The sequence below is a fragment of the Anolis carolinensis genome, chromosome 5, assembly GCF_035594765.1.
Source record: "Anolis carolinensis isolate JA03-04 chromosome 5, rAnoCar3.1.pri, whole genome shotgun sequence".
Lineage (NCBI taxonomy): Eukaryota > Metazoa > Chordata > Lepidosauria > Squamata > Dactyloidae > Anolis > Anolis carolinensis.
Genome location: NC_085845.1, coordinates 12,393,480 through 12,419,480, shown reverse-complemented (window position 1 = coordinate 12,419,480; position 26,001 = coordinate 12,393,480). Strand labels below are relative to the sequence as shown.

At 37.7% G+C, this 26,001-nt stretch overlaps 1 protein-coding gene and 1 long non-coding RNA gene across 10 annotated transcripts in view; one reads left to right on the top strand and one right to left on the bottom strand.

The window, feature by feature from the left end:
* The window catches only part of rufy3 (RUN and FYVE domain containing 3), a 73,193-nt gene that overhangs the window by 2,791 nt on the left and 44,401 nt on the right, over positions 1-26,001 (top strand). For 3 of the 9 annotated variants that reach the window (XM_062981209.1, XM_062981210.1, XM_062981211.1), the window contains exon 2: positions 21,511-21,564. The exons of 1 other annotated variant lie outside the window; for it this stretch is intronic. In XM_062981209.1, the coding sequence (XP_062837279.1) occupies positions 21,511-21,564 (54 nt within the window). Of the gene's footprint in view, positions 1-12,054; positions 12,759-20,829; positions 20,853-21,510; positions 21,565-26,001 lie in introns of those variants that run through there. 5 more of the 9 variants (XM_008112163.3, XM_008112167.3, XM_008112164.3 and 2 more) reach the window with 5 other exon arrangements.
* Positions 13,525-14,522, bottom strand: LOC134299183 (uncharacterized). Its single transcript, XR_010006341.1, has 2 exons — positions 14,332-14,522; positions 13,525-13,758 (listed from the first exon to the last, which is right to left on the bottom strand). It is a non-coding gene; the product is annotated as an uncharacterized LOC134299183 (long non-coding RNA).

Below are 26,001 nucleotides of genomic sequence, written 5' to 3'. Positions count from 1 at the left end.
TATCCAACATAAACGGGCCGGCAGAAAGTTGGATAAGCGAATATGTTGGGTAATGAGGAATTAAGGATAACCCTATTAAACATCAAATTAAGTTATGATTTTACAAATTAAGCACCAAAACATCATGTTAGATAACAAATTTGTCAGAAAAAGTAGTTCAGTACACAGTAATGCTATATAGTAATTACTGTATTTATGAATTTAGCACCAAAATATCATGATATATTGAAAGCATTGACTACAAAAATGCGTTGGATAATCCAGAACGTTGGATAAGCGAGTGTTGGATAAGTGAGACTCTACTGTAAATACTACATAGCATTACTGCGCATGGAACTACTTTTTCTGTCAAATTTGTTGTATAATATGATGTTTTGGTGCTTAATTTGTATAACGATTACCTACTTTGATGTTTAATTGGCTTTTCCTGAATCCCTTCTTATTATCCAACATATTCACTTATCTTGCCGGCCTGTTTACGTTGGATAAGTGAGACTCTACTGTATATTTCTAATCTTATATTATCTGCTCAGAACTGGATTATATGAGGCTCCTTCTTCACAGCTGTATAAAATGCACACTGAAGTGGATTATATGGCAGTGTGGAGTCAAGATAATCCAGTGCAAAGCAGATAATATAAGATTATAAATGGGTTATATAGCTGTGTGGAAGGGCCTTGAGTCTACACTGCCATATAATCCAGTGCAAATTAGATAATCTGTGGAAGAAGCCTAAGTGAGGCCTAAGTCTGCCTGTCCCCTAACTGAAACCTGGCTGTCCCTTGGTTGCTAGGCAACCAAGTGGGCAGATATTAGCCCTCTAAACTGGCAGCAATTGGATAAAAAAAAATATTGCTCTCCCTCTAATTAGGACTTTATTTTTCTTTTCTTTTTGTTGTATCAACCTTGAGGCGTGGATGATGGGTTGTGTTGTCAAATTTTGAGGTTGGGGGGCCTGTACTTTTGTTGTTTTGTGAATCGCCGTGATGCCATCACTCTTTTATATATATAGATTGTATGTATATATACTTGTAAACCACCCTGAGCCCCCTTCGGGGTGAGAAGGGCAGGATATAAATGTTGCTAATAAATAAATAATAAATATGTGTGTGTATATCTATATACAGTAGAGTCACTTATCCAACATAAACGGGCCGCCAGAACATTGGATAAGCTAATATGTTGGAAAATAAGGAGGGATTAAGGAAAAGCCTATTAAACATCAAATTGGGTTATGATTTTACAAATTAAGCACCAACACATCATGTTATACAACAAATTTGACAGAAAAAGTACTTCAATACGCAGTAATTCTATGTAGTAATTACTGTATTTACGAATTTAGCACCAAAATATCACAATGTATTGAAAACATTAACTACAAAACATTGACTACTAAAAGGCAGATTGCGTTGGATAATCCAGAACGTTGGATAAGTGAATGTTGGATAAGTGAGACTACTGTATATACCCGTATATACACATACACATATGTATTTATACGCACGCACACATACACTCACATACATATATGCACATTGGAGCTCCCCGGTGGCTCAGCAGATTAAACTGCTGAGCTGTTGAACTTGCTGACCGAGAGGTTGATGGTTTGAATCCTGGGAGCGGGGTGAGCACCTGCTGTTCGCCCCAGCTTCTGCCAATCTAGCAGTTCGAAAACATGCAAATGTGAGTAGATTAATAGGTACCACTCTGGTGGGAAGGTAACAATGCTCCATGCAGCCATGCCGGTCACATGACCTTGGAGATGTCCACGGACAATACCGGCTCTTCGGCTTAGAAATGGAGATGAGTACTAACCCCCAGAGTTAGACACAACTAGACTTAACATCAGGGGATACCTTTACTATACACACATACATTTATACACACACACATGTATATGCACATACATATATGCACACCCACATATAAACACACATGTACATTTATATGCACACACACAAAGCTCTTCAGCATGAAGATCGAGGACAGCAGCCCCCCCCCCCCCGAGCACAAGCCTCCAAGATGCTGAAGATGGAAACAGCTTGTATACTGCTATCTATGTACAATTGTTTGTCTTGTCTGTGTATAAACTACATGTTTGCCGCATATGTATGTTCTATGATCCACCCTGTGTCCCCTTTGGGGTGAGATGGGGAAGATAAATGCTGTAAATAAATAAACATATATACACCCTGTATAGATACGTACACAGTATACACATACACACATGTATACACGTGTATATATACAGGCAGTTCCCCAAGTTAGGAACAAGATAGGTTTTGTCGATTTGTTCATAAGTTGAATTTGTCTGTAAGTCAGAACAGGTACATTTTTAAGTGAAACTCCAACCAATGTGCGCGCTCCCTCTCTCTCTATACATATATTTAGAGAGAGAGAGAGAGAAGGGTTAACACACCTTGTTTTACTGTTTGTACCCCTGTTCAGAAGATTTCGCCTCACTTTTTGTCCCTGTGATAATTTGATTTTGAAAAATGTGGCTTGTTGTGGAAATAAGAATTGGTGAGAAAGTTTCCGTGGAGACATCTTTTCCCCATGTTAACTCTTCCAGGGTTGAATTTCCCTTCCAAGGGGTAGATTTCTCTCCTGTTGTCTCACTTCTGTGAGTTGTTTGTAAATTGGATGTTTGTAATCAGGGACTATTTATTTATTTATTTATTTATTTACAGTATTTCTATTCTGCCCTTCTCACCCCGAAGGGGACTCAGGGCGGATCACATTGCACACATATAAGGCAAACATTCAATGCCATAACATAGAACAGAGACAGAGGCACAGGCTGGCCTCGAACTCATGACTTCTTGGTCAGAGTGATTTGTTGCAGCTGGCTACTAACCATTCTGCGCCACAACCCGGCCTATCGCATATATTCATACACACACACACACACACACACACACACATATGGTATATATACACACAGACTTTTGCTCATGAGTGCAGGTGTAGATATCTGTATCCACATCCACACCCATTTATAGGCATGCATATACACACAGGTAATAATAGTACAAAATTTCATTTGCCACTTGCCCCTAACATCTTGACGTAGGGTACAACAAAGTCAAAGCATCTTGACATAAAATATATATAAGAAATTACATAAATATATATCAAAAATGTGCACCAAACACAGATACAGAATTGATATATCCTTGCAGTCCCCAAAATTGCAAACATCTGACTTACAAATGGCTGACAGTTAAGAACAGGGATGAGAATGACAGGAAGTGAGAGAAATTACTCCTAGGAAGGAAGGGAAATTAACTGCTAGAAGATTTATCATGGGGAAAAGGTGTCTTCACTGAAGCTTTATCACCAATTCTTGTTTGTTCGTAACTTGTGGGCTGACTGTACATGTATACCGTATATAGAAATTCGTTCTATATATAGAAATTCGTTCTATATATGCAGGTGTATGCATATACTTGTATTTACTTGAGTATAATGTGCCATCGGATGTAATGTGCACCTCAATTTTGAAGGTGTGCATTACAAAAAAGGATATGCTGGTGAGAAGCTATGCCTCTCCACCTGGTGCCTCCACCTGCCTTTTTGAGTTTCTCACCGGTTTCTCACCAACCTTTTCATGGTCACCACTGCCTTTCCCTCTGTTCCCAGTCTCTTGCCCAACAGAGCAGGTGGCTTTAGGTGCATGATTCTAGTTCGTCATCAGATTTAATGCACACCTCACTTTTAACAATGTAATTTAGCCAAAAAAGGTGAGCATTAGACTTGAGTAAATATCGTAATATGTGTGTATTACACATACCCATCCAGGCGTACTCACAGAACTTATAGGCATATACTTGTGTGTTTCCATCCATACATATTCATGTGGATACTAGTGTTATATATGCATGCATGTGTATACAACACATACATATAACAGACATCCATTCAGACACAGGCATACAGAGGTTTGCATAGATGTGTGTGTGTCTATCAATTTTCTGTTTTATTAGACATTAGATACTGTATATTTCAGGGAAGAAAACCTCCCCATGTTAACATTTAGGGCCTTTCTTTCTTTCAGTCTTCCTACTTTGCTCCCCCATCAGCTTTTAAGGGTGGGGATAATGCTCACTGGTTCTCTGTCTGATTCTCCCTCTTTTGCTTTCAGTTCAAGATCCTGTCATCCCCTCTATTACCTGTAATCTTATTTATAAAATCTACTCATCACCTATCAGCCTAAAACAGCCACTGAGCTTGTTATCATCAATGCAAACTAAAAATAAACATAAAACTGCTATAGTATGGAGATTCTACAGCTCTTATCCTTTGTATTTTCACTCATAAGTAAATTCGTGGCACTTGCTCCCTCAAAAAGTGTGCCTCAGCTAGCAGCTATATATGTGGAGGGCATCTTTTCTTTTTCTCTAAAATGACCACCTTCCCCTTACAGTAGATTTTCTTCTTGTCAACAAAAGGCTTATTGTTTTCATATATAATAGGGGAAAGAAGGTCTTAGCTTTTCTTCAGCATGGTAATTGCTTTGTACAAGATTTCAAACACCAGCATAGTATAAAATACAGTTTGATTGGTAGTTTCATCCTTGGTGTTGAAGAACAAACTAGTGATTGTCTTGACTGTTTCAGTTCGGATGATGTGAAACATGAGATAGGGCAGATGATCAATTAGAAGTACTGTTGAGTCTTGCTTTGAAGCGAAGATTGTGTGTTCAATCTTATTTTGTTCTGAAGACTGAAGCAACACTGGTAAGATTTTGATGAAAAATTATTAGAAGGGATTATCTCTTTCCGTAATACGAGGGTTATCCAGAAAGTAGATTACGTTTTGGAATTAAAAATGAACAAATTATAGGAGAAAATATTTAGTTGAAAGCCACACCCAAATACCACTTCTCAACATAGTCGCCATTCAAATCTAGGCACTTATAACGATGAATGAGTTTGGCAACTCCTTCCCCACAAAACCCTATGCTCGTCCTGGATCGCTCTTCTAAGGTTTTGCAGATGCTTGCAAACAATGTCGGCAAGGAAGGTTATGGCAACCGTTTTTTTTGGGACAGGAAAGGTGTGCTTCTTGCGGACCTCCTGGAACGAGGCATGACGATAAACTCAGAAAGGTATTGCCAAACTTTGCAAAACCTTAGAAGAGCGATCCAGTATGAGTGTGGGCGAAAGTTGAGCGTGGAGATTTTGCTGTTTCATGGGGATGCCTGGCCCCACATGGCGGGTCGCACACAAGAAGTCTTTTGGGTGGGAGTTGTTTCCTCATCTGCCGTGCAGTCCGGACCTTGCACCGAGCGACTACCATTTGTTTCCAACAATGGGGGGGGGGGGGGTGGTGGCTGGCAATGCAGCGTTTTGGTGACGATGCACAGTTGCGGGAAGGGGTGACCGGCTGTTTGTGGGGAAGGAGTTGCCCAGCTCATTCATCGCTATGATAAGTACTGGTGTGGCTTTCAACTGCATATGCTAAATGTTTTTTTCCTATACTTTGTTCATTTTTAATTCCAAAAGGTAATCTACTTTCTAGATAGCCCTCGTACTTTGTATCTCTTCAGTTGCTGGAATCGGAACAGGGAAAACTGTATGCTAATCACATGGTGTTGAAGTTCTACTAGTCTTGATTGTGAAAGAGCTTGGTTTTTAACTGGATTTGGTTTTAACTTGGTATTACCTTCATAGCAGAAGGTGCTTAATAGAAGTTCTTGTGCAAAAAGCAGTTCCTTACTCTTACAGAGATTTTATTTTGATGTTTAGTGTTATCGAATGATATAATTTCTGTTCAGATGTAGTGATGATTCTCTAAATAATCGTTCCTCAAAATGGTGGTCCCAAGATCTGTGCCTTCCCTCAAAACACTGATTGATGAGTGATGCTGCCGGGTTTCTACGAAAGAAAAACAGCTTTAGCCAATGGCACAAATATGGTGCCAGTCCCTGATATGGGGGTGGGTAGAGGGTGGGGGGATAATTGGTGGCCTCCCATGTCTGATAGCCTGGTAACAGAATTACTATTCCCTACAGCTCTTATGAAGAAAGGGTGGCTGTTAGGAATTGTGGGAGTTGAAGTCCAAAATACCTTTGCCCATGCTTTGTTTAGGCTTTCCAACACATCTTCCAAGTGTTACAGTCTTTTCACATTATCTCTCCTGTGCACAGTGTTAAAATAGGTCAGAAGAAGAAGGCAGGACAGAAGTGTTGGTATTATTATAGGAGTATGTATGCAAGAACAGATTGATAAAAGGAGCACTGCAGGTAATTCCAGTTAACTGAGTAGATGTGTTCTTGGGTGTTACTTCTTTAAAGGAAAAAAAATGGAATAAGAGGCAGAAGTGGCACAGAGACAATAGGGATAGCTTCCTGCACCAAGAAAAGAAGAGCAGTTCAAGATGTTTCAGCAAATCTTTTATTCAAAACTAGTGATGTCTACATGTGAAACAATGTGAAACAAAACAACCAGGCCAGTATGTATTGTATAAGTAGACAAAAACATTTTGAATAGTCTAGATAAGGGCCGGGTTGTGGCGCAGCTGGTTAGTAGTCATCTGCAGTAAATCACTATTGACTGAGAGGTCATGAGTTTGAAGCTAGCCCGGGTCGGATTGAGCGCCCGACCATTAAAAATAGCCTAGCTTGTTGTTGACGTAAGCAACCCGAAAGATAGTTGCATCTATCAAATAGGAAATTTAGGTACTGCTTATGCGGGGAGGCTAATTTAATTAATTTACGACACACCATAAAAATCGTTCAGCTACATGCGGAAGAATTAGGAAGTAATCCATCAAGAACTCGGTGTCACAGTGGAGGATGTGGCTGGAATCGAGCATACCCTCATGTAGCCGGAAGCTGGAAAATGTTCAATTGCCTCTGTGTCTTTGTCTGTATGTCATATGGCACTGAATGTTTGCCATGTATATGTACATTGTGATCCACTCTCAGTCCCCTTCGGGGTGAGAAGGGCGGAATATAAATACAGTAGAGTCTCACTTATCCAACATAAACGGGCAAGCAGAACGTTGGATAAGCGAATATGTTGGATAATAAGGAGGGATTAAGGAAATGCCTATTAAACATCAAAATAGGTTATGATTTTACAAATTAAGCACCAAAACATCATGTTTTACAACAAATTTGACAGAAAAGGTAGTTCAATATGCAGTAATGCTAAGTAGTAATTACTGTATTTACACATTTAGCACCAAAATATCACGATATATTGAAAACATTGACTACAAAAATGCATTGGATAATCCAGAACGTTGGATAAGCGAGTGTTGGATAAGTGAGACTCTACTGTACTGTAAATAAATAAATAGAGACCACTTGAAAAATCTGCTAAAATGCATCCACAGAAAATCTCTCTTGTGGATGCCATTCCACAGACAAGATGCCACTGCCACCTTGGTTGTTATCTCTGTTTTAATGGGGATGGGCATACAGAAAAGAACTTCTCGAGCCATGTACAATTTTGTTAAAAGGTGAAAGAGTTATACGATCTGAAGAGAAACCAGAGCCATGTACAATTTTGAAGGTATGTGCTTTGACTTGAGCATAGAAGTGAACTGGGATTAATTATGAATGGTCTCTGTACATACCAGAGGTTAATCACACTCTTGATGTACTAGTTTAACCTGTCCAGTGGCATAAACACTTCATTGCTTATGAATTCATAACAGTTAAAGGACTGTAATGCTAATCTTCGCCAAGTCTTTGTGAGTCAGGTACTTATCTATGTTAAGCAGAAAGCAAAACTGAGGCAGAGTGTTAATTGCTCTCTTTGGAGTGAAAGGAGATAGAAGTAATGCTTGAATTTGGTAACCTTATAAAGCTTTGCAATGTCATATTATAGCTGTGGTGCTAGGTTGTTAAATAGTGTGGGATAATATGGTGTGTGGGCTGGAGGGTTCTTTTTATGAGCATCTGTAACCAGCCTTTCATGTGTTGTCGAAGGCTTTCATGGCCAGAATCACTGGGTTACTGTAAGTTTTTCGGCCTGTGTAGCCTTTCATGATTGCTGACCATTGTTATGGATACTTTTTATCCATGTCACAAAATTGGCCTTAGTATCTTTTTAAAACTCTTTTTATTGATATTAATATAGATACATGTAACACTCACACTACAACAGACAACTTAACCTAATGTCATAATGTGTTGTCGAAGGCTTTCATGGCCTTTCCTCTGGGTGAATCTTTGTCTCTACTCTCCTGACTTGCTCTTGGCCTTACAGCTCTTCTGATGTTCATAGTGGAGTATCCATTGGCCTGTAGAGCCAGGAGAGTAAAGACAAAGATCCACCCAGAGGAAAGGTGTTCTTACCATACATCAAGAGAACCACTGACCGCATAGGCAAACTGATAAAGAAACACAACCTACAAACTATCTACAGACCCACAAAGAAAATCCCAACAAATGCTATGGTCAGCGAAGGACAAGAGGGATCCTCTCACCTCTGCAGGAGTCTACCGTATACCATGCAGCTGTGGACAAGTCTACATAGGGACCACCAAACGCAGTGCCCAAACACGAGTCAAAGAACATGAAAGGCACTGTAGACTAACACAACCAGAGAAATCAGTCATAGCAGAGCACTTGTTGAACCAACCTGGACACAGTATATTATTGCCAGGAATGCTTGGAGTTGCAGTCCAACATCATCTGAAGGGCCTCATGATTCCCAGTCTTCATCTTTGCATGCCAGTTTTTAGTTCCAATGAGAAAAGACTCAGTGGAATTTATGACTTAACAAGTTCCCATTGATTTAGTTAGTCACTTCTCATTGGGCTATCAATTGGATTAAGTCTTAACCTTCTGTGGGATTAGATCTAAAAGAAGAGACAGTCAGGATGGTACAGCAGGGAAAGAGAAGTCTAGACCTCCTAAAAGCAATTAAAGCCCTAAAAGTAAATAAGGACATGAATAAAGATCAGGGATACTGTATGCAGACAGTAGTAGTTCAGGACTCATATTACTAATCATACCCAGCAACCTTTCATTGTGTGTATTTTCTGATAATTAGTTTGTGATCTGCTATGGCAAATAATTCTGCACAGCGAATACTTGGTAGCTGTATGGTCTGAAGAGGTAGTTGAATTTATTTTAGAAACAACAGGAGAGACCATAGCTTTTATTAAGCATAGTTTTATTATTGTGTATTGTCTATATAAGCATAACTGTTTGACACAACAAAAATGTAGAATGTGTTCCATATTAATTCCACTGTAGTTCTCCTTTCTGCTTATAAGCCATGCATACCAACCAGTTTTTTCAATAATTTATAATAGATATTTTCTAGCATTCCTTTCAATAATTGACTCCTCTTGTATAGGCCTTTATTTTACACTTATAACCTATGTTCCTCCTTCATAGCTTTTATATAATATCCAGGCAATCCTAACAACTTTAAAAGATGCTTAGCATTTAAAGATGCTTTGTAAATATTAGATATACTGTACATATTTTATATATGAGAAATGCATTGCTGAAACTGAGTGCTATTCCTTTGGAAGGCCATGGCCAGTGATATAGGGTAGAAAGTAAAATTCTGCATATGTAAGAGATAAGAAACATGTGACAGTGGTGTCTAACAGTTACACAGTAGGGAGGCTAAGATCTATAAACCAAGGTTGAATAATCAATATAATTTTAAATTGTCTTAATTCAAACACTTCAGCCAATAAGAACTATTTCTTTTGAAGAAGAAAATCTATCCTCAGTGTCCATAACAAAACAGCCCAGACTCCAACTACATTCAGGATATTACTGCAAACTTCAAAATGGATGACTAGAGATGAAGAGAATACAGTACTACAATCAATTAAGGTTATAATACCAGTGTAAGATTAAGAAGTATACATAAAAAAGAATCACAGTAGTGATCAATGTCCTTATCCAATTGTCAGTCAGAATACTTGATCAAATATACTAGTTTAATATCAACTACTCTGCTGAAAATGATGCCAGGGAACACTACTGAGTGGCAGATAATGCGGAGCTGCAGGAAAGGCCTTTGAAAGCTGAAATAATATAACAAAAGCCAGGATAGTGACTCCCTGAATCACAGGGAAATTAGTGTTTAGGAAAACATTCTAGAAATGAAATCAGATAGACTGAAAATTTCCAGAATATTGAATATCACTTTTCCAAGGAGTTGTATACCCATCTACTGCAACCATTACATTCATAGAAGCTTTAGTGGAAGCCAAAATAATCATGCCTGTCATGGACATCCATATGGAGAGGCAATTCAATTCAGTAGCTCAACATCTCCTGAGTACTGCTATTTGAAAATCCAAAAGGGCTGAAAGAGTTTTCTTTTCTAACAAAACCTAGCTGTGTGTGCTAACCAGTGCCTCGGGAGTTCCCCATCTTCTGAACTCAAAGCACTAAGCATTTCAGAAAACAGCATATGAATGTATATTCCTTACTTCTTTGACTTCATTTTCAAATCTTGAAGGCCAAACTACTGCAATATCTAAGGTACTTTATTTTCAAGCATAAAAATCAAGAATTTATTTTCCAATATATGTTAACTCACAGAGGTGCCTCAATAACCATACTCTGACCACCCCTCATTTATTATAAGTGATACCAGATACACTTCTTAGGATGTGAAATTTGTTCTCAAGACCACACTCTTAATTATCAAATAAGCCTGAAAGACACATTACAACTTGTTACATAACAACCAAAATTTCCTGTTTCAGTTTAAGCTCTGTGAGTTATTTATTTATTATTCAAATTTATATGCCGCCACTCCCCTAGGGCTCGGCGCGGCTTACAAGAACAGGCTAAAATCTAACAATATGTCCCTCTGGTTTTCGTGCTCATGCAACACATTATTCTAGGACACTAACATACTCACTAATGTAAGCATACCCAACAAACTGTGTATGATATGCCATTATTGTCCACTTACCTATTTCGAAAAGAATTTAAGTTTCATCCATGGAGGATCCTCTAGTTTCACAACTGCTGCTTTTGTAACTACTATGTTGACATCCATTTATTACTACTATTGAATTAAATAGCTAAAATTAAGCACTGACCAAAGAAAAAGAAAAACTGCATAGTATCAAATATTTCTTAATTTAATTTTTTGTAGACCATCTCTTTATTAAACTCCCTGGGTTTGAAAGGTTTACAATTTTCCATGTTTTTATCTAATAAAGCATAGTCCATTTCTTTGAGCAAATTCTTAATAATGATTTCATGCAGGATCCAGGACTGACTTCTATATAACCTTGACTGAAATGGATTTCTTGTTATTGTCCATCTGTTCTTCTTAGTATGGAGGTGGTTAATCATTAATATACACCCAAGACTAATTCCCTGTTTGGCTCATGTTTCATGCTTTCTTAAGAGCACTAGGTATTAAAGATCACTGTAGTCAGCCACTCCTTAGTGTCATAAATAATCTTCAAGAAGTGAAAACGAGTGAAAATGTATAATTGATAAATTAGTGTCTTGTTCATATTGAATTACAGATGGAAGTGATGCTCTTGCTAGAGTTTTACTAATAGATATACAGTAAAATTGAGATTTTTAAAACAATATATTGTAGTCTCTATAATTAAATAAGGATTATACATTTTATTATCAGACATAATAAGCTTTTGTATAAGCAAAGGATGAGGTAAGAAACAGTCTTTTTTCTTCTTCTATCGTTAATATTAAATTGTGAAGCTAATCAATTCACTGGAATTAGGATGGCAGGGGGTGGGGTACAAGGCATTGCAGAGCAGTTACATCCAAATCTTTGCTAAATAGTGAAATTTGTGCTTTATTTGGTATTGAACTCCCATGCTCATATGCGTCTAACTCACACTTTAGAGTGCTCACAAACATGTTTTATATCTCTTTGTGACATGAGACTAGCTGAGCAGAAAGGCATGCATTGTATTATGTCTGCGATCTCAGATTGACTAGCAGAGTCTGAAAAGAGAGCTGTGGATGCTGAGAGCAAGATCAGCTTAATTACTCTCCCTGCATCAGCAGCATCTATAAAGCATCCTGGGAATTGCTTGCCCTACGCTCAGAGAAATCTGGTCACATGAGTCTGAATTTTCAGCTCAGTTCATTAGTCAGCCATTTTGGTCAACACCCTGCTTACTGCGCACAACCAATCCTATTATCACTCGCTGGCTTGGCTCATCTGAAGTGGGGAGAGAGAAAGAAAGAGACAGTGGTAGATTTCACCAGTTCTGGATACTGCTTCTTCTATATATTTCACCATCTTTGAGGTTTTTTCCACCAAAAGAAGCTTTTTTAAAGGAAACATCAAAAAGAGCTATTTTTCTGATGCAGAGGCCACATTTGCAATGGTTATTCAGGATTAACTGCTTCAAGTCCTTTTGAAGAAAGGAGAGTGTATTGCGGAAGAAGACAGAGGAAGAGATTACAGAAGAGAAGGGGTATATACCCCTCTCTTGCATCCTGTGCCTTGCTTTTCTCCTGAACCAGTGCAGTTTTTTTGATCCTGAGCAAATCTCTTCTGATCGAGTACTGGTATTCTTTTCAGAAATATTTTTCCATTTTAGGGTTTTTTTTACATTTTGATTTTATTGTTGTACCAGCTGAGTCATCATGTCTGCTCTGACGCCTCCAAGCGATATGCCAACTCCTACCACAGACAAGATCACACAGGCTGCCATGGAGACAATATATCTTTGCAAATTTCGTGTATCTATGGATGGAGAGTGGCTCTGTTTACGAGAACTGGACGACATCTCTCTTACACCTGACCCTGAACCTACCCATGAAGGTATGGGTACATTTGCTACTTAGAGAAGTCTACAAGCCTTATTTCAGCTTAAATAGATTTTGGGAGAAGGGTATTACTGTTCATCATTTCAAAGCATTATGACAAGAATATGTAAAATGGATGTACTTTCAGTTAGTGCAATGTAACCTAAGCTTATGTCTAAAAATGCTGTTTTACTTCATTACTATAGAGGAATCAGTTGAATTCTAAAACATCAATAGCACTAGCAACAAAAGTGTGTATTTGGAGTTCTTTGTTTTTACTTAGAAATTCCCCTCCCAACTCAGTACCAGGAATGAACGAGATAAAGCTGAGTATTAAGTTCACCATCTGAAACATGAACCTTGGTAATTTTAATAGTAACTGGAATTTGTGGAAGTACTTATTTATCTGAAATTACTGCTGCTCCAAATACCCTGATACTCTATTTAAAACATACCAGTGTCAGAGTTTAAAAGATGTTTTATTGTGGTTAATAAGATGTAATTTAGCACAGAGGAAAATGACAATAGTAAATGGTGTAATGCTTCAAAAGCTCCTCTTTATTTCAAAACAATGAAACATCTGACATAGCTGGTTTAGATCTATCTGCTTCTCCAAATCCTGTGGGATTTTGTCTGGATTCATACTAGAATGACTGCTATGAGGCAAAGCTGATATGTGTCTCATGTCATGTACCACACTCCACTTTAATGACAGCTGGGACAGGTACTGACTGCCACTTGGCAATGTTATTGTCCATAGTATTTTCCTTCACTGAGTCAACTTCAAGGGAGAGTTGTTTTTTATTTTTGCAATACACAGGTATAACTGAAGCCAGCTCACTAGCATTTTTCAAGAGGGATTTGGCAATGTATTTTTTTTTCTTTGTTCGCGTTTCTCATTGGTGACCCGGAAATGAAACACAGCTGCCTTTTGCTGCATTATCTTCACAAACCCACTGCTGGCAGCTTGTGGAAATAGCTCAATGGGGTTCAGCAACACATCAGTAAATTCTGTCCTATCATGATAAAAAGACATTGCAGTTTTCAAAATAAAATGGTACATTCTTTTAAGTCTTTGAATTTTTGGCTGTATATGTATGACACCATCCGTGCACATGAAACTTCCAACAGAAACAACAGTCTTTTCCTACTAGGAGACAGAAGTCAATGTTTTGAAAAGCAGAGCAAACAGAGGGTAGTAAAATAAGTTGAATGTTAGCAAATTAAGTTCATAGGCATAGATTTTGCTTCAGGTGGTAAAAACTGTCAGTCACATAATTCCTGACACCCTTTGTTGCTCTGGATATCATAATATTTTTTTGCGGTGGCTGTTAAAAAAGGTGTGGGAAGGATTATTACAATTAAAATAACATTACTTGCTTAGTTCAGATCTCAGCTATGCTGCTACTTTTTCCTTAGCAAGTCAACAACAATTGATTTATGTGATGTGTTTGTTGTGTTCACACAAATCCATTTGAGAGAAGCCTTTGGCTGGCATATTCTTAGCAACAAGATAGTAAGCTGGATTTAGCTGCTTGAGGACTCATGCTTATGGTTGTAAATGACAAAGCTTGATCCCCAGAACTTACCTTTTCATCTTAGCCATGCTCGAACTCAACTGTTTCTGAAGGGCTGCAGATTTGGGCAACTGGGAAATGATCTTGATAGTCTGGGGCACGTTGAAAGCAGCAGTTGTGGCAGAATTAGTCTTTCCAGCTACCTGTTTTCAACAAGCCCCACAATCAGAAGTGCACTGCAGGTGTCATTTTCCAGTGCCAGAAATTATAGCACCTTGGAAACCAGGTTGAAAAGGTAGGAAGGTCTGACATCAGGGGTAACTATGGCAACGGAGCTACGTCATTATAGTTATGTCTGGTGATGCAGTATCTCAGCCTTTATGTTGCTTCAGTCCTGATATTGTTTATTTGATAACAGATTTAGGAATTCACAAGCGTCCTTTGTGATTTCAGATTTATGCATTCATAAGCATCCTAGGTGATCACATCTTATTCTATAAACTGCTCCATGGCTGCTGCTTCAAGTCGGTGTAGTTGATTATAGGTGGATGAAACAGCAAGCACAAAATTGTTTCAGGATCCTGATTAAAAGGCCCCTCAAGGTCTGTGATCTATACAAACAAGCCCCAAATGAGATGCTTGAATTTGGGGAAATTAATGGGAAATAGCAATTTAAGTGTTGCTGATTTTTTAACTGTGCCCTGTATTAGTGCATTTCTGCCTATTTTCATCCTTGTAGACACACTGTGGACTGGATATAATCTATATATTATAGAATTTCCTGATATCTTTACAGTCTCAGTGTCCATTATAAAGAGGTGGAAAAACCCTATAAGCTCAGTGTTTCCTATCTGAATATGAAAACTAGGATTTTACTATTGTTAGATTAATAGTTCTTGAATACAGCTCAATGTCAGATCATTCTTTGTTTTTCTGCACCCCACAAGATCTGTATTTTCAGTGCCTCATAGATTATTACTTTGTGGGCGTGGATATATGAGTGTGCACTAATAGTGGTAAGATGTTTTAGGGAATTGGAATTTATGGAAATGATATTTTACAAGGTAATCACTTGTAATCAGAACATAATTGCTTTAATGAAAAGGAGTAATGGTGGATATTGATTATTAACTGCTACTGATATACAGTAGAGTCTCACTTATCCAAGCTAAACGGGCCGGCAGAAGCTTGGATAAGCGAATATCTTGGATAATAGGAGGGATTAAGGAAAAGCCTATTAAACATCAAATTAGGTTATGATTTTACAAATTAAGCACTAAAACATCATGTTATACAACTAATTTGACAGAAAAAGTAGTTCAATATGCAGTAATGCTAAGTAGTAATTACTGTATTTATGAATTTAGCACCAAAATATCATGATATATAGAAAACATTGTCTACAAAAATGGCTTGGATTATCCAGAGGCTTGGATAAGCGAGGCTTGGATAAGTGAGACTCTACTGTATGTGCATGAGTGTGAGTGACATACTTGTGGCATGTACATTTAAATTAAATAATATATTTTAGGTACAATAACAATACAGAAACAATTTTTACTGCTGTCTTAGTGAAGACAATATCCTGTACGTTCTGAAAGCAAGAGATTAATATGTCATTCATGGTGGAAAACTAAATATGTACACACTTCCATTAATCACTTCTCCTTTTGCAATTTACAGCACATAGTCACAGAGATGACAATCAAAGTTGGGGTGGCGGAAGATACGGACAGGCTTGTTTGACCTGTCCACACAGTTTTTGCTGCCTTGAATGAATCAACATATGTTAAACCTATCACTAGTCTAGACTAGCTCATAAGGTTGTTTTGAGGATTAAAATCTTTAGTTGCTGCGGGAAAGGCAGAATGAAAATACAATTAAAATGTTATTAACAACACAAAGAATCCAGAGTACGTCTACCTGGAGCAACTCTCTTATGTATGTCCTTAGAAGAATTACTGAGCTGAAAGGAACTTATTCCTAGTCATGTTTGCGTATAATTGCAGTCCTAATGGAACAATTCTGTGTTTGGCTGTTCAGAATGAAGCTTACTCGGGTAAAGTTGTATAGGATTTTCATATTTGTACATTTCAAGGGAGCATTTAAATTTGCATGAAGTAAGATCAGAGATGGAAAGATTACTTCTGTTACCTGTCCAAGACTGGATATTTATTGTAGTGTGCCTTCAAATCATTTTTAATTCATGGCAACCCTAAAGTGAATCTATCATGGTTTTTTTTTTTACAAGATTTGTTCAGTGAGGATTTCCGCTTTGCCTTCCTTCTGAGATGAGAGAATGTTACTTGTCCAATGTAGGTTTCTGTGGCCTAGTGGAGATTAAAAACCTGGTCTCCAGGGTCTTATGTTCCAACAGTTGAACCACTACACCATTCTTCTGTAGGGCGGAATACATTGCTGACCAATTAGGTCAATACTAATATTTCTTTACTGATTTCTGCTGGTTATATTTACTGCTCTGTGAGGTATAAGAAAAATTTACTTAAAATTAAACTAGGCAGACCCTTCTGCAGACAGATGGTCACTCTGCACTTATCTCTGTGGCTCATGCTGTTCACAGATTGCCAGTCATGGCTGTAACTTAATGCCTGAACATATTGAAAGAGGGAGGCAAGCTCATGTCTTACAAAACGTTAGGACAGAAGAGTGGAATGGCATTGTATCTCACATATTCCAGTTCTACATGGACTTATCATGTTTTAATTGTTTTGTTTTTATAGTATATTTGTTGCTGGCCCTCGTGGCAGAATGTAAGCCGCTCTGAGTCCCCTCGGGGAGAAGGGCGGGGTATAAATGCATGCAATAAATAAATAAATAAATAAATAAATAGGAATTAAAAATTGGGAATCTTGGTTCACTAATGGGCTCCCTGAGCTGGTGAGCGTGGGATACAGTCTACTTAGTCTAGTAGTTGAATTGGCTTAGACTTTACCATAACTATTTTAAGCGTGAACATTGGAGAATATTTTTTGCTTTATTTAGGTTGATTTAAAAATATTACCAAAGACTGTTGTAAATATATAGTCCCCTGAGTACCCTCGGGGAGATAGGGCGGAATACAAATAAAAATAATAAAAGCCTTGTGACCTGAAGGTTGGGTTGCTGACCTGAAGGCTGCCAGGTTCGAATCCAACCCGGGGAGAGCGCGGATAAGCTCCCTCTATCAGCTCCAGCTCCATGTGGGGACATGAGAGAAGCCCTCCCACAAGGATGGTGAGAACATCAAAACATCTGGGTGTTCCCTGGGCAACATCCTTGCAGACGGCCAATTCTCTCACACCAGAAGTGACTTGCAGTTTCTCAAGTCGCTCCTGACATTTTTTTAATTTTTTTTAAAACTTGGATATCTGTTGTTGCAACATTTAGTTTTCAGCAGTCGTTGATGATACTGTCTTGATGAATATGCACAATACTGGTGCTATTCATTTCATAGAAATAAATAAATAAATAACCATATTTTGGAGGGGTTTATGGGTTTTTTTGACTATGTGTATTGATTGAATCAAGGGCCAAGCTGATGTTGTATTTAATGTATCACAGAGACACAAGAAGACAAGTGCAAGAAAAGAAAAGTACAAATGTGAGATGTAGGGTGATTCTCAATACAGGTCTCTAAGAATAAAAGGAAATAGACTGAACTGGTAGGTTTCTTGCAGATATGATCTTAAAACAAAGCTTAAAACAAGATCAGAAGTTATTTTAAATGCTGGCAATTTGGACACAGGTTTCTTTGCTCCATGTACCATAGAGAAGCATGCCTTTGTATTTGATGTTGCTACTGAAGTTACTCAGAAATTCTAACCAGGACTGAACATTCTTATGCTAGTCCTTTCCATTCGACTTTCTGTAGATTTCCATTGGTCAACTGCAGTTGTGTTTCTTGTACTGAGAAGAATTGTACATGGGTTCTTGAACCCAGTGTTTCAAGAAGACAGTAAACATTCATTTGCTAAAGAAAGAAAAACCACAGCATGGTCATATTTCACAGATATTGTGAAATTCAGTTAGGTGTTGAATAGCAGAGAAACCTGGCATTATTTGACGAAACAATACTCACATAGAGCTGTAGTAGTGAATGAATTGAACAGTTTAATTAATGAATTTTCATACATCAATAAGAATTGTTGTATTGAACATGTTTTTACAAGGTAGTTTAGGTGACGGCAAGCGCCTTATTGATAGCATATATATTTTATTCTTGTGTTCTCCACTGTTGTGAGATAAAGAAGCAAATACGATCACCTCAGTCTGTATTGGAGTTGATTGGAATCAAAGTAAAATGCATAGAAGGTACATTTGATTGCTCTCCCAACAGGTTAGTTATTTGTGTCATGAGCTAATTTTGTGTCATGTTCACTGATGAGAGATGAAGAAGAAAAAACTTCTGCTTTGTTCAGTTTGAGTTTGGGCTTGAGCTGCATTGGATTAGTCTCCTGCAGCTTGAGGATTCTGGCTGTGAATTAGTTCACTAAGATTATAGTCCTGCCTCAGAAAATATTTCTGGCAACATATGACTTGTGATTGAATGTGTCTGCATATTGGTCAGCTTCACAGATATGAATGGCAAATGGTGCATGTATACACAGTAAGTTAAGATACCAAAAATATGTGTGGTGTTTTACATTTTATTATATCTGTTAAGGCAGGTATTATGTTAGGATTGCTCAATGTAATGTGCTGTCTGCCTTTCTATAACATATTATGAGAAATATGCTGAATACTTAAATGGCAATAGATTTCTTACTTTATTGCCTGATAAAGCTATCTATCTAACTATCTATCTAGCCATCCATCCATGAGCTAAGTTATTCTGATATTCCTGCCAAATATAGCTTTATGTTTTAAGTGTAAAAGGCTTTTAGGCATTCAAAATTAATTTTAAATACAGGTTTCTGTGTTTGCCTGACGCTGATGCTATTTTATTTCTATTTCTATTGAACTTCATTGTTTCAAAAAGGGGCAAACCAGAAAGATGCACACTAGGCCCTTGCAAACCCTTGGATATAAGTACGAAACATTAATCAAAACAATTGGTGTTTGTGTGTGTGAGAGAGAAACATAATAGACTTAACAAAATCCAATAGGATATCACAAACTCCTTTGGAAGCTCCTGAAGCCATGCAATCCTATAAAGCTTTATAAAGAAGTCCTATTCCATTCAGCAGATCATTGTCACATTGGTTAATGTGTTGCAGTTCTGATGCCTTCCAGATGTCCTTTAAAGTGCCTCCCAAACACCAATAAATTGAAGTTTTGCATTAAGGATCACTGGTAGCAACTATCTAGTTAGAATTCTTCAACATGATGTGATGGTCCATGCTCTGATTATTTTTATCATGTGACATGGTTCAGTACTAAATTATATAATTTACAAGTAGTTCCTCAGCATTTCTCTTTCTGCTTGGCAAATCTATGGCATCTTTTGTAATTGTGTAACTATACATTTTTAATATGAGTTCTCTGCAGCAAATAGTATTCAAAACAAATGCTTGGTGTGTTCAAGGTTCTGTTTTTTGTTTTAAGTTGCAAATAAAACAGGCATGATAAATCTTTTGGTTTGCTGCATTGTGTACATGTGGACTACAGTTTTATAGGATATTGTACAGGTTGCAGATTTCACTTATAATGTAAAGTTTCTTAAAGTAGTAAGTAATTATGGCTGTGAAGAATGCTTGACAGTATTTGGGGAGTATTGGTGAAGCCAAAGGAGTTACTAAGGGCCTTCCACACTGCCGTTTATCCCAGGATCTAATCCTAGATTATCTGCTTTAAATGTATGACTATATGAGTCCCCACTGCCAGATAACCTGGGATCAACAGATAATCTGGGATCAGATCCTGGTATAAAGGGATAGTGTGGAAGGGCCCTGAGTTACACCTTTGAGTGATCAGAGGGCAAAGTCTTGTGTATCTTCCCCCATTTCATGTCTAGGAGAAGCAGAGTAAAGTGTAGAATGATTAACTAGTTGTTAAAAACTTACAAAAAGTCAACATTCTGTTAGACTCTTAACAGAATTCAAAAGTCAGCTTGTGATGTTATAAAGTTATGAAGTTTACATTTTTAACATACTTCAAACAAACAGATTTTTGATCCTCACTCCTACATTGAGACGGTTAGAAAAAGTGTTACCTACAAGTGGTATTCAATACTTTTAATTTAATATTGAATATTTTATATCTTTAGCAGAGGAAGTGCAGACCTCTTGTGAGTTGGAGGTTATTCAGCTATTCCATTTTGCATGACCACAATGGGAGTAGAATAATCTTATTAGCTTAGTGGCCTTGCAGAACGTAAAACAGGAAATTGTGAATAACTTCTGAGATACTGAAATCTTGTTGAACTGTGAGGATACCATTGAAACGTGTGCTGTTTTCATACTGTTGCACACAAGTTAATACATGAGTGAGGATGAGATTACATCCTTCCTTTGGGAATGAGGCCAAGGTGGGTGTATCCTTTGCTGGCTCCCAGCATTTTACAGCTCTCTTTGTAAGAGGAAGGTGCTTTATTTTGAGTTGCTGCTTTGCTTACTTACTCAGTCTAATTTAGGCTTTAAGGCGGGAAAGACAATGTAAGTATGAACAATGTTTGAATGTATAGGTAGTACCTATTTGTCAAGATGGTAAATTATTCTTTGTGGAGACAGGCTTTGTCTTCTTTTAGGACTTTTCTTTCTTCCTTCTCTCTTAAGAAGCAATATTTTTATGGGAGAGCTATTTACTAGTGTGTTGAAGGCAGTGTTATCAATAAATTCACCTATATTTTAAGGTTTCTTTTAGCCTGCTTCTTTGAATTAACTTTGGTTCAAAACACCTGGACAGGTTTTGCTTCCTGTTATTTTCAGGGAACCAGTTCTGAGAAAATTGTGAAAAGTGACTAGCACATAGTTTCCTGGAACATTCCTCCTACTCTCAGGCCCAGTCAGGGAGGTATAAATCCAAATCAAGTGTAATCTTACGTAGATTATAATTTTCTTTCTTGATTTAAAATTTATATGTTTTTCTTACTCAAAAGAGTTTAAGAAAAGTTTCTTTTTCTCTTCAATAAAGCTTGTTATGTTGCTGCATGTTAAAACAACAGAATAAAAACAACATTTGGATTTTAAAATCACTTCTACCTGTATGTTAACAAGCTCCCTTTCTGTTCCTTTTCTTGATTTTTCAGTCTTTTCTTTAGATCATGGCTTGCATGACATTTTTCTTTCTTTTCCTTTTTTGCTGTTTGCAAAGACTCTTGGGAGGATTTGACAGATTTGGTGGAGCAATTGCGCGATGATACAGAAGGTGCGTGCCACACCAACATCTTTCCACTATAATTTCCATTTCACTTTCATCTGCCTTTTATTGTCCTTCTTTGAACTGGATCACAAGTTACTACCCATTGGTAGTAACTGTGCATCATATATATGTGTTACCATACTGTGCTCACATTCTTTCATTAAAATGTGAATTTTCTGCTTTAAAACTCAGTCTCATACATTGTTTTCTGTGAATTCATCCATACAGTCCCTTATTTATTTTGGGTGCTGTGTGGTTTCTGGTAAGTGTCAGAGAAATGGCAAAGTCCACAACACATTTTATGGTGGTAGAATTCAAAAATGTAATTGTCAGCTTGGCTCAGTTAAAATATGAAGGAATCGTGGCACATTTGAGACTAAAAAAAAGTAAGGTTTTGTGAACTCTAGCCCATTACATCAAATTTCGGTGGGTTACCCCCTCAGTCTCAAATATACTATAGAATGCTTTTATACGTTTAGTCACATTTTAATGCTTTGTCACAATTTCATGGTCCCCTTCTGGAGTTTTCGGATTCATTTGTACTGTCTGCGAAGATCTGAATAAAGGGTTTCCAATATAGGGATGGAAGTCTTTAACTGCTCTATTCTTCAAGCAATGTTCCTCACCACCTCTTGCATTATTAAACATTTCAAAAACTTTCAATACATTTATGCCATTGTATTCTTGTACCTGTTGATCATTGTTAGCTTTTTCTGCTACTTTAGCAGAAGTTAACCATAATTACATTACAAACCCATTTCAAGGCTCTTTTTGATGTTCATTTTTGGCACACTACCTCAAAATTATCCAGGTACGGATGGATGCGTTAAGCAGATTTGCACAGTTGTGCAAATGTGCTGGTAGGAAGGGATCAGGTATGTATGGGAAATGCAAACACAATTGTATGAAAGTGTTGAGAGAAAAGAAACTGGGATATACAGTAGAGTCTCACTTATCCAACGTAAACGGGCCAGCAGAACGTTGGATAAGCGAATATGTTGGATAATAAGGAGAGATTAAGGAAAAGCCTATTAAACATTAAATTAATTTATGATTTTACAAATTAAGCACCAAAACATCATGTAATACAACAAATTTGACCAAAAAAAGTAGTTCAATACACAGTAATGCTATGTAGTAATTACTGTATTTACGAATTTAGTACCAAAATATCACAATCTATTGAAAACATTGACTACAGAAATGCGTTGGATAATCCAGAACGTTGGATAAAGGAGTGTTGGATAAGTGAGACTCTACTGTAACAAGTGTTCTTAGAATATAGCCACAGGCTGCTGTCCAAAGTGGATCCAATTTATTTCAGTAGGGGTTACTTCTGAGTAGACATGCACTACATATGAAGGCAGCAGGACTGTGAGAGAAGAGACTTTTGGTAATATATTTCAAGTAAATAAAGCTTTTTTCATTTGTGTCTTATTTTTGATATTGAAATCACCACTCCCTTATGAGAGCTAGAGACAAAGCTGGGATTAAACAAACATATCTGCAGCCATTAGACGTACTGGGATGTTAGTTACAGCATGACTTGCACACCATCGTCAAAATCAGTATTTGTTATATGTGAATTGGGAGACAAAAACTGGTTTTTATTTTTATGTCTTTCTCACCCCGAGTTTTAACTTAATGTTTATGTGGTCTGCCCTTGTTTTTATTGTCTCCTTGTTTTATTTTGTAATGGATATTATTTACTGTATTGTTTATTGTATTGTGTTGTGCTGTTCTTTTATATGCTGTTTACATTGTATTGTTTTGGGTGTGGCCCCATGTAAGCCGCCCCGAGTCCCCATTGGGGAGATGGTGGCGGGGTATAAATAAAGTTTTATTATTATTATTATTATTATTATTATTATTATTATTATTATTATTATTATAAAAACTGGTGCATTACCCATGTCAGCTAAGCTTATTCCATTTTCATGTACTTTCACAGCATACTGCATCTCACGTATGATGTGTTCATACTAATTTGCACAGTCCTGTATTATTTTTGGCAGTAAACTCTGTACCTATGTGCAACATGTTACACTGCAGTGTAGAACATATGTGGATAATTTGGTGAGGAACATGATCATAAGTGGGAAATGTCATGATTTTATGTATAGTTGAAGAAAACTGTTGTTGGCATGGTGAATATTGGATGGGTTGTGCTACTTAATGTATAAATTTTCGAAAACTGTTCTTCAATTTTGTGGGATTGCATTTTAAAAATACTATTCTGAATATTTTCTTTTTCCTATTCATTGTTCTCCACAGCACATTTGAGTGTTCAGATTTTGAAAATATCTGAGTTCTAGAAATATAAAGCCCATAGTAACTGTGATGAAAATACATATTTAGTACATTATAATTTATCAGACAAGGTTTCAATCATATATCACACCCTTAAGACTGAGTTACATTTTAGGACAAGCTTTTGTAGATATCACTCCACTCTGTCAGATACAATACAGAGTGATATTAAAGCTTCAGGTTATTAATCAATCAATCAAACACACACACACACATGCATGCATACAGTTGTGAGAATAGACTTGACTATAGGATCAAAAAAGATTCAAAAACCCAAAAGCTAGTTGCAGATCATCTTGGCCTTGCTGTACATAAATTTGGGATACACAAATCATAGTTTTCAAATTACCAAGGAGGACTGGGAAGAGAAATAGATGGGTTGGGTGATTCTCACAAATTCCAATTCAGTAGCAGACATATGAGCAAAGATAATGGTGTCATGGTACACTATATAGTGATATATTAATATATGAGTCATAATTGCACATATAACAAAAGGAACCTATTTGGAGAAAATGTTAATGGAAAGAGAAGTGGCATTTCGCCTTACATTTTTATTGGCTTCACATGTCAGTACTGACCACTGTAAAGATCTGAAAAACCGGTTAGCTTTCTCACAGCCCTTTGAAGATTTAATGTGAGGCTCACAATTTACATCTTTCTAATCCTGTTACATTATGATCCACTCTCACAATTGTATAACTATGCCTAATAATTTGGGAATTTAATATTACAGTACTTTGCATTGCATCTAAAGAAATGGATTACTATCTATGAAAAGTCAAGGCCAAAATTATATTGATGGTACTTTTGATGATCCAGTCTATCAACGTTTATTCCCAAATACTGCTGACTGAATTAAATAGAACTGACTCCTAAATAAACACACATAAAATAACAAAGCTGAATAACATTATACAAGTTTTCTTCATTAAGAGTCATTTTAAGAAGAACAGGAAGGAAATTGAAGGTCTGTGTTCACAAACTTCCCAATACAACTTCTAAGAATTCTTAGCCATTATAGCTGTATCTGCATCCTTCTTCTATTCAACAAACTATCAGTGAAATGTCAGTCAAATTATATTAAGACATTGTTTCATTCTGTCTCATACTTTCAGCTGCTGTGCTGCTGAAATGATGGAACTCAAAGGTTTATAAGACTCAGGATCATAAGACTCAGCCATGCTCATAGAGGCTTTCCTATTATCTGGACCCAAGTTGTATCACATAACATCACCAGGTTACAGGGCAGAAAATTATCCTGTGTCTTAGAGGCAGTGATTCTTCATATTTTGGAGGTATGGAATTTCTCCAAAATAAGAATTTCATACCTCCCAAATATGAGAAATCACTGCCTTTAAGACATGGGAGAAACTATTGAGATACATTTTTTCTTCGTGTACTCTGTGAATGCACACTAATGGAGAAGGCTGCGCCTGCGCAGGCTCCAACGGATACTCTTCCAAGCTAAAGTTTGAAATTTGGCGGTAACCCCGCCCCTCTTCCCGGAGGGTATAAAGGGCGCCCTCCGCGCCCGCTCTCCAGTTCCTTTTTTTCCGCCGCAAAGCTCACTTCGGACTCTTCGTTCTTATGTCAACCACGCGTTTTAAACGGTGCACTCAGTGTGCCGCTAAGATTCCAGATTCCGACGGCCACGCTAAGTGCCTTTTCTGCCTTGGCGAAAGCCACGTCGTCGGTACCTGCCGTTTTTGCCTGGCCTTTACAGCTCAGGCCAGAAGAAATAGAGCTGCGAGACTCCGTGCAGCTCTTTACGAAAAAACTCTTGCTCCTGAGGCTTCCACTTCCACCTCGGCCTCGATGGCGTCCAGGCCTGCTCCGTCGGTATCATCTAAAACCTCGAAAACCTCGAGACCGCGACCGACCAAGCCGCCCTGCACGGTGACCACCGCTACGGTATCCACCCGGTCGGGCAAGATGGGCCCTTCATCAACTTCGAGTTTGGTGGCTTCGGCCATTTCCACTCGATCCCGCCTGGCTTCGCTGCCATCTTCTTCCGCCATGAAGATTGCCTTCAAGAGGGCTCAGGAGGAATCCAGACGGGCTCAATCTGACTCGGCAGCTGTGTGCCCGATTCCCCCGACGCCGGGAAAATCGCTGAGGGTCGCGTCGAAA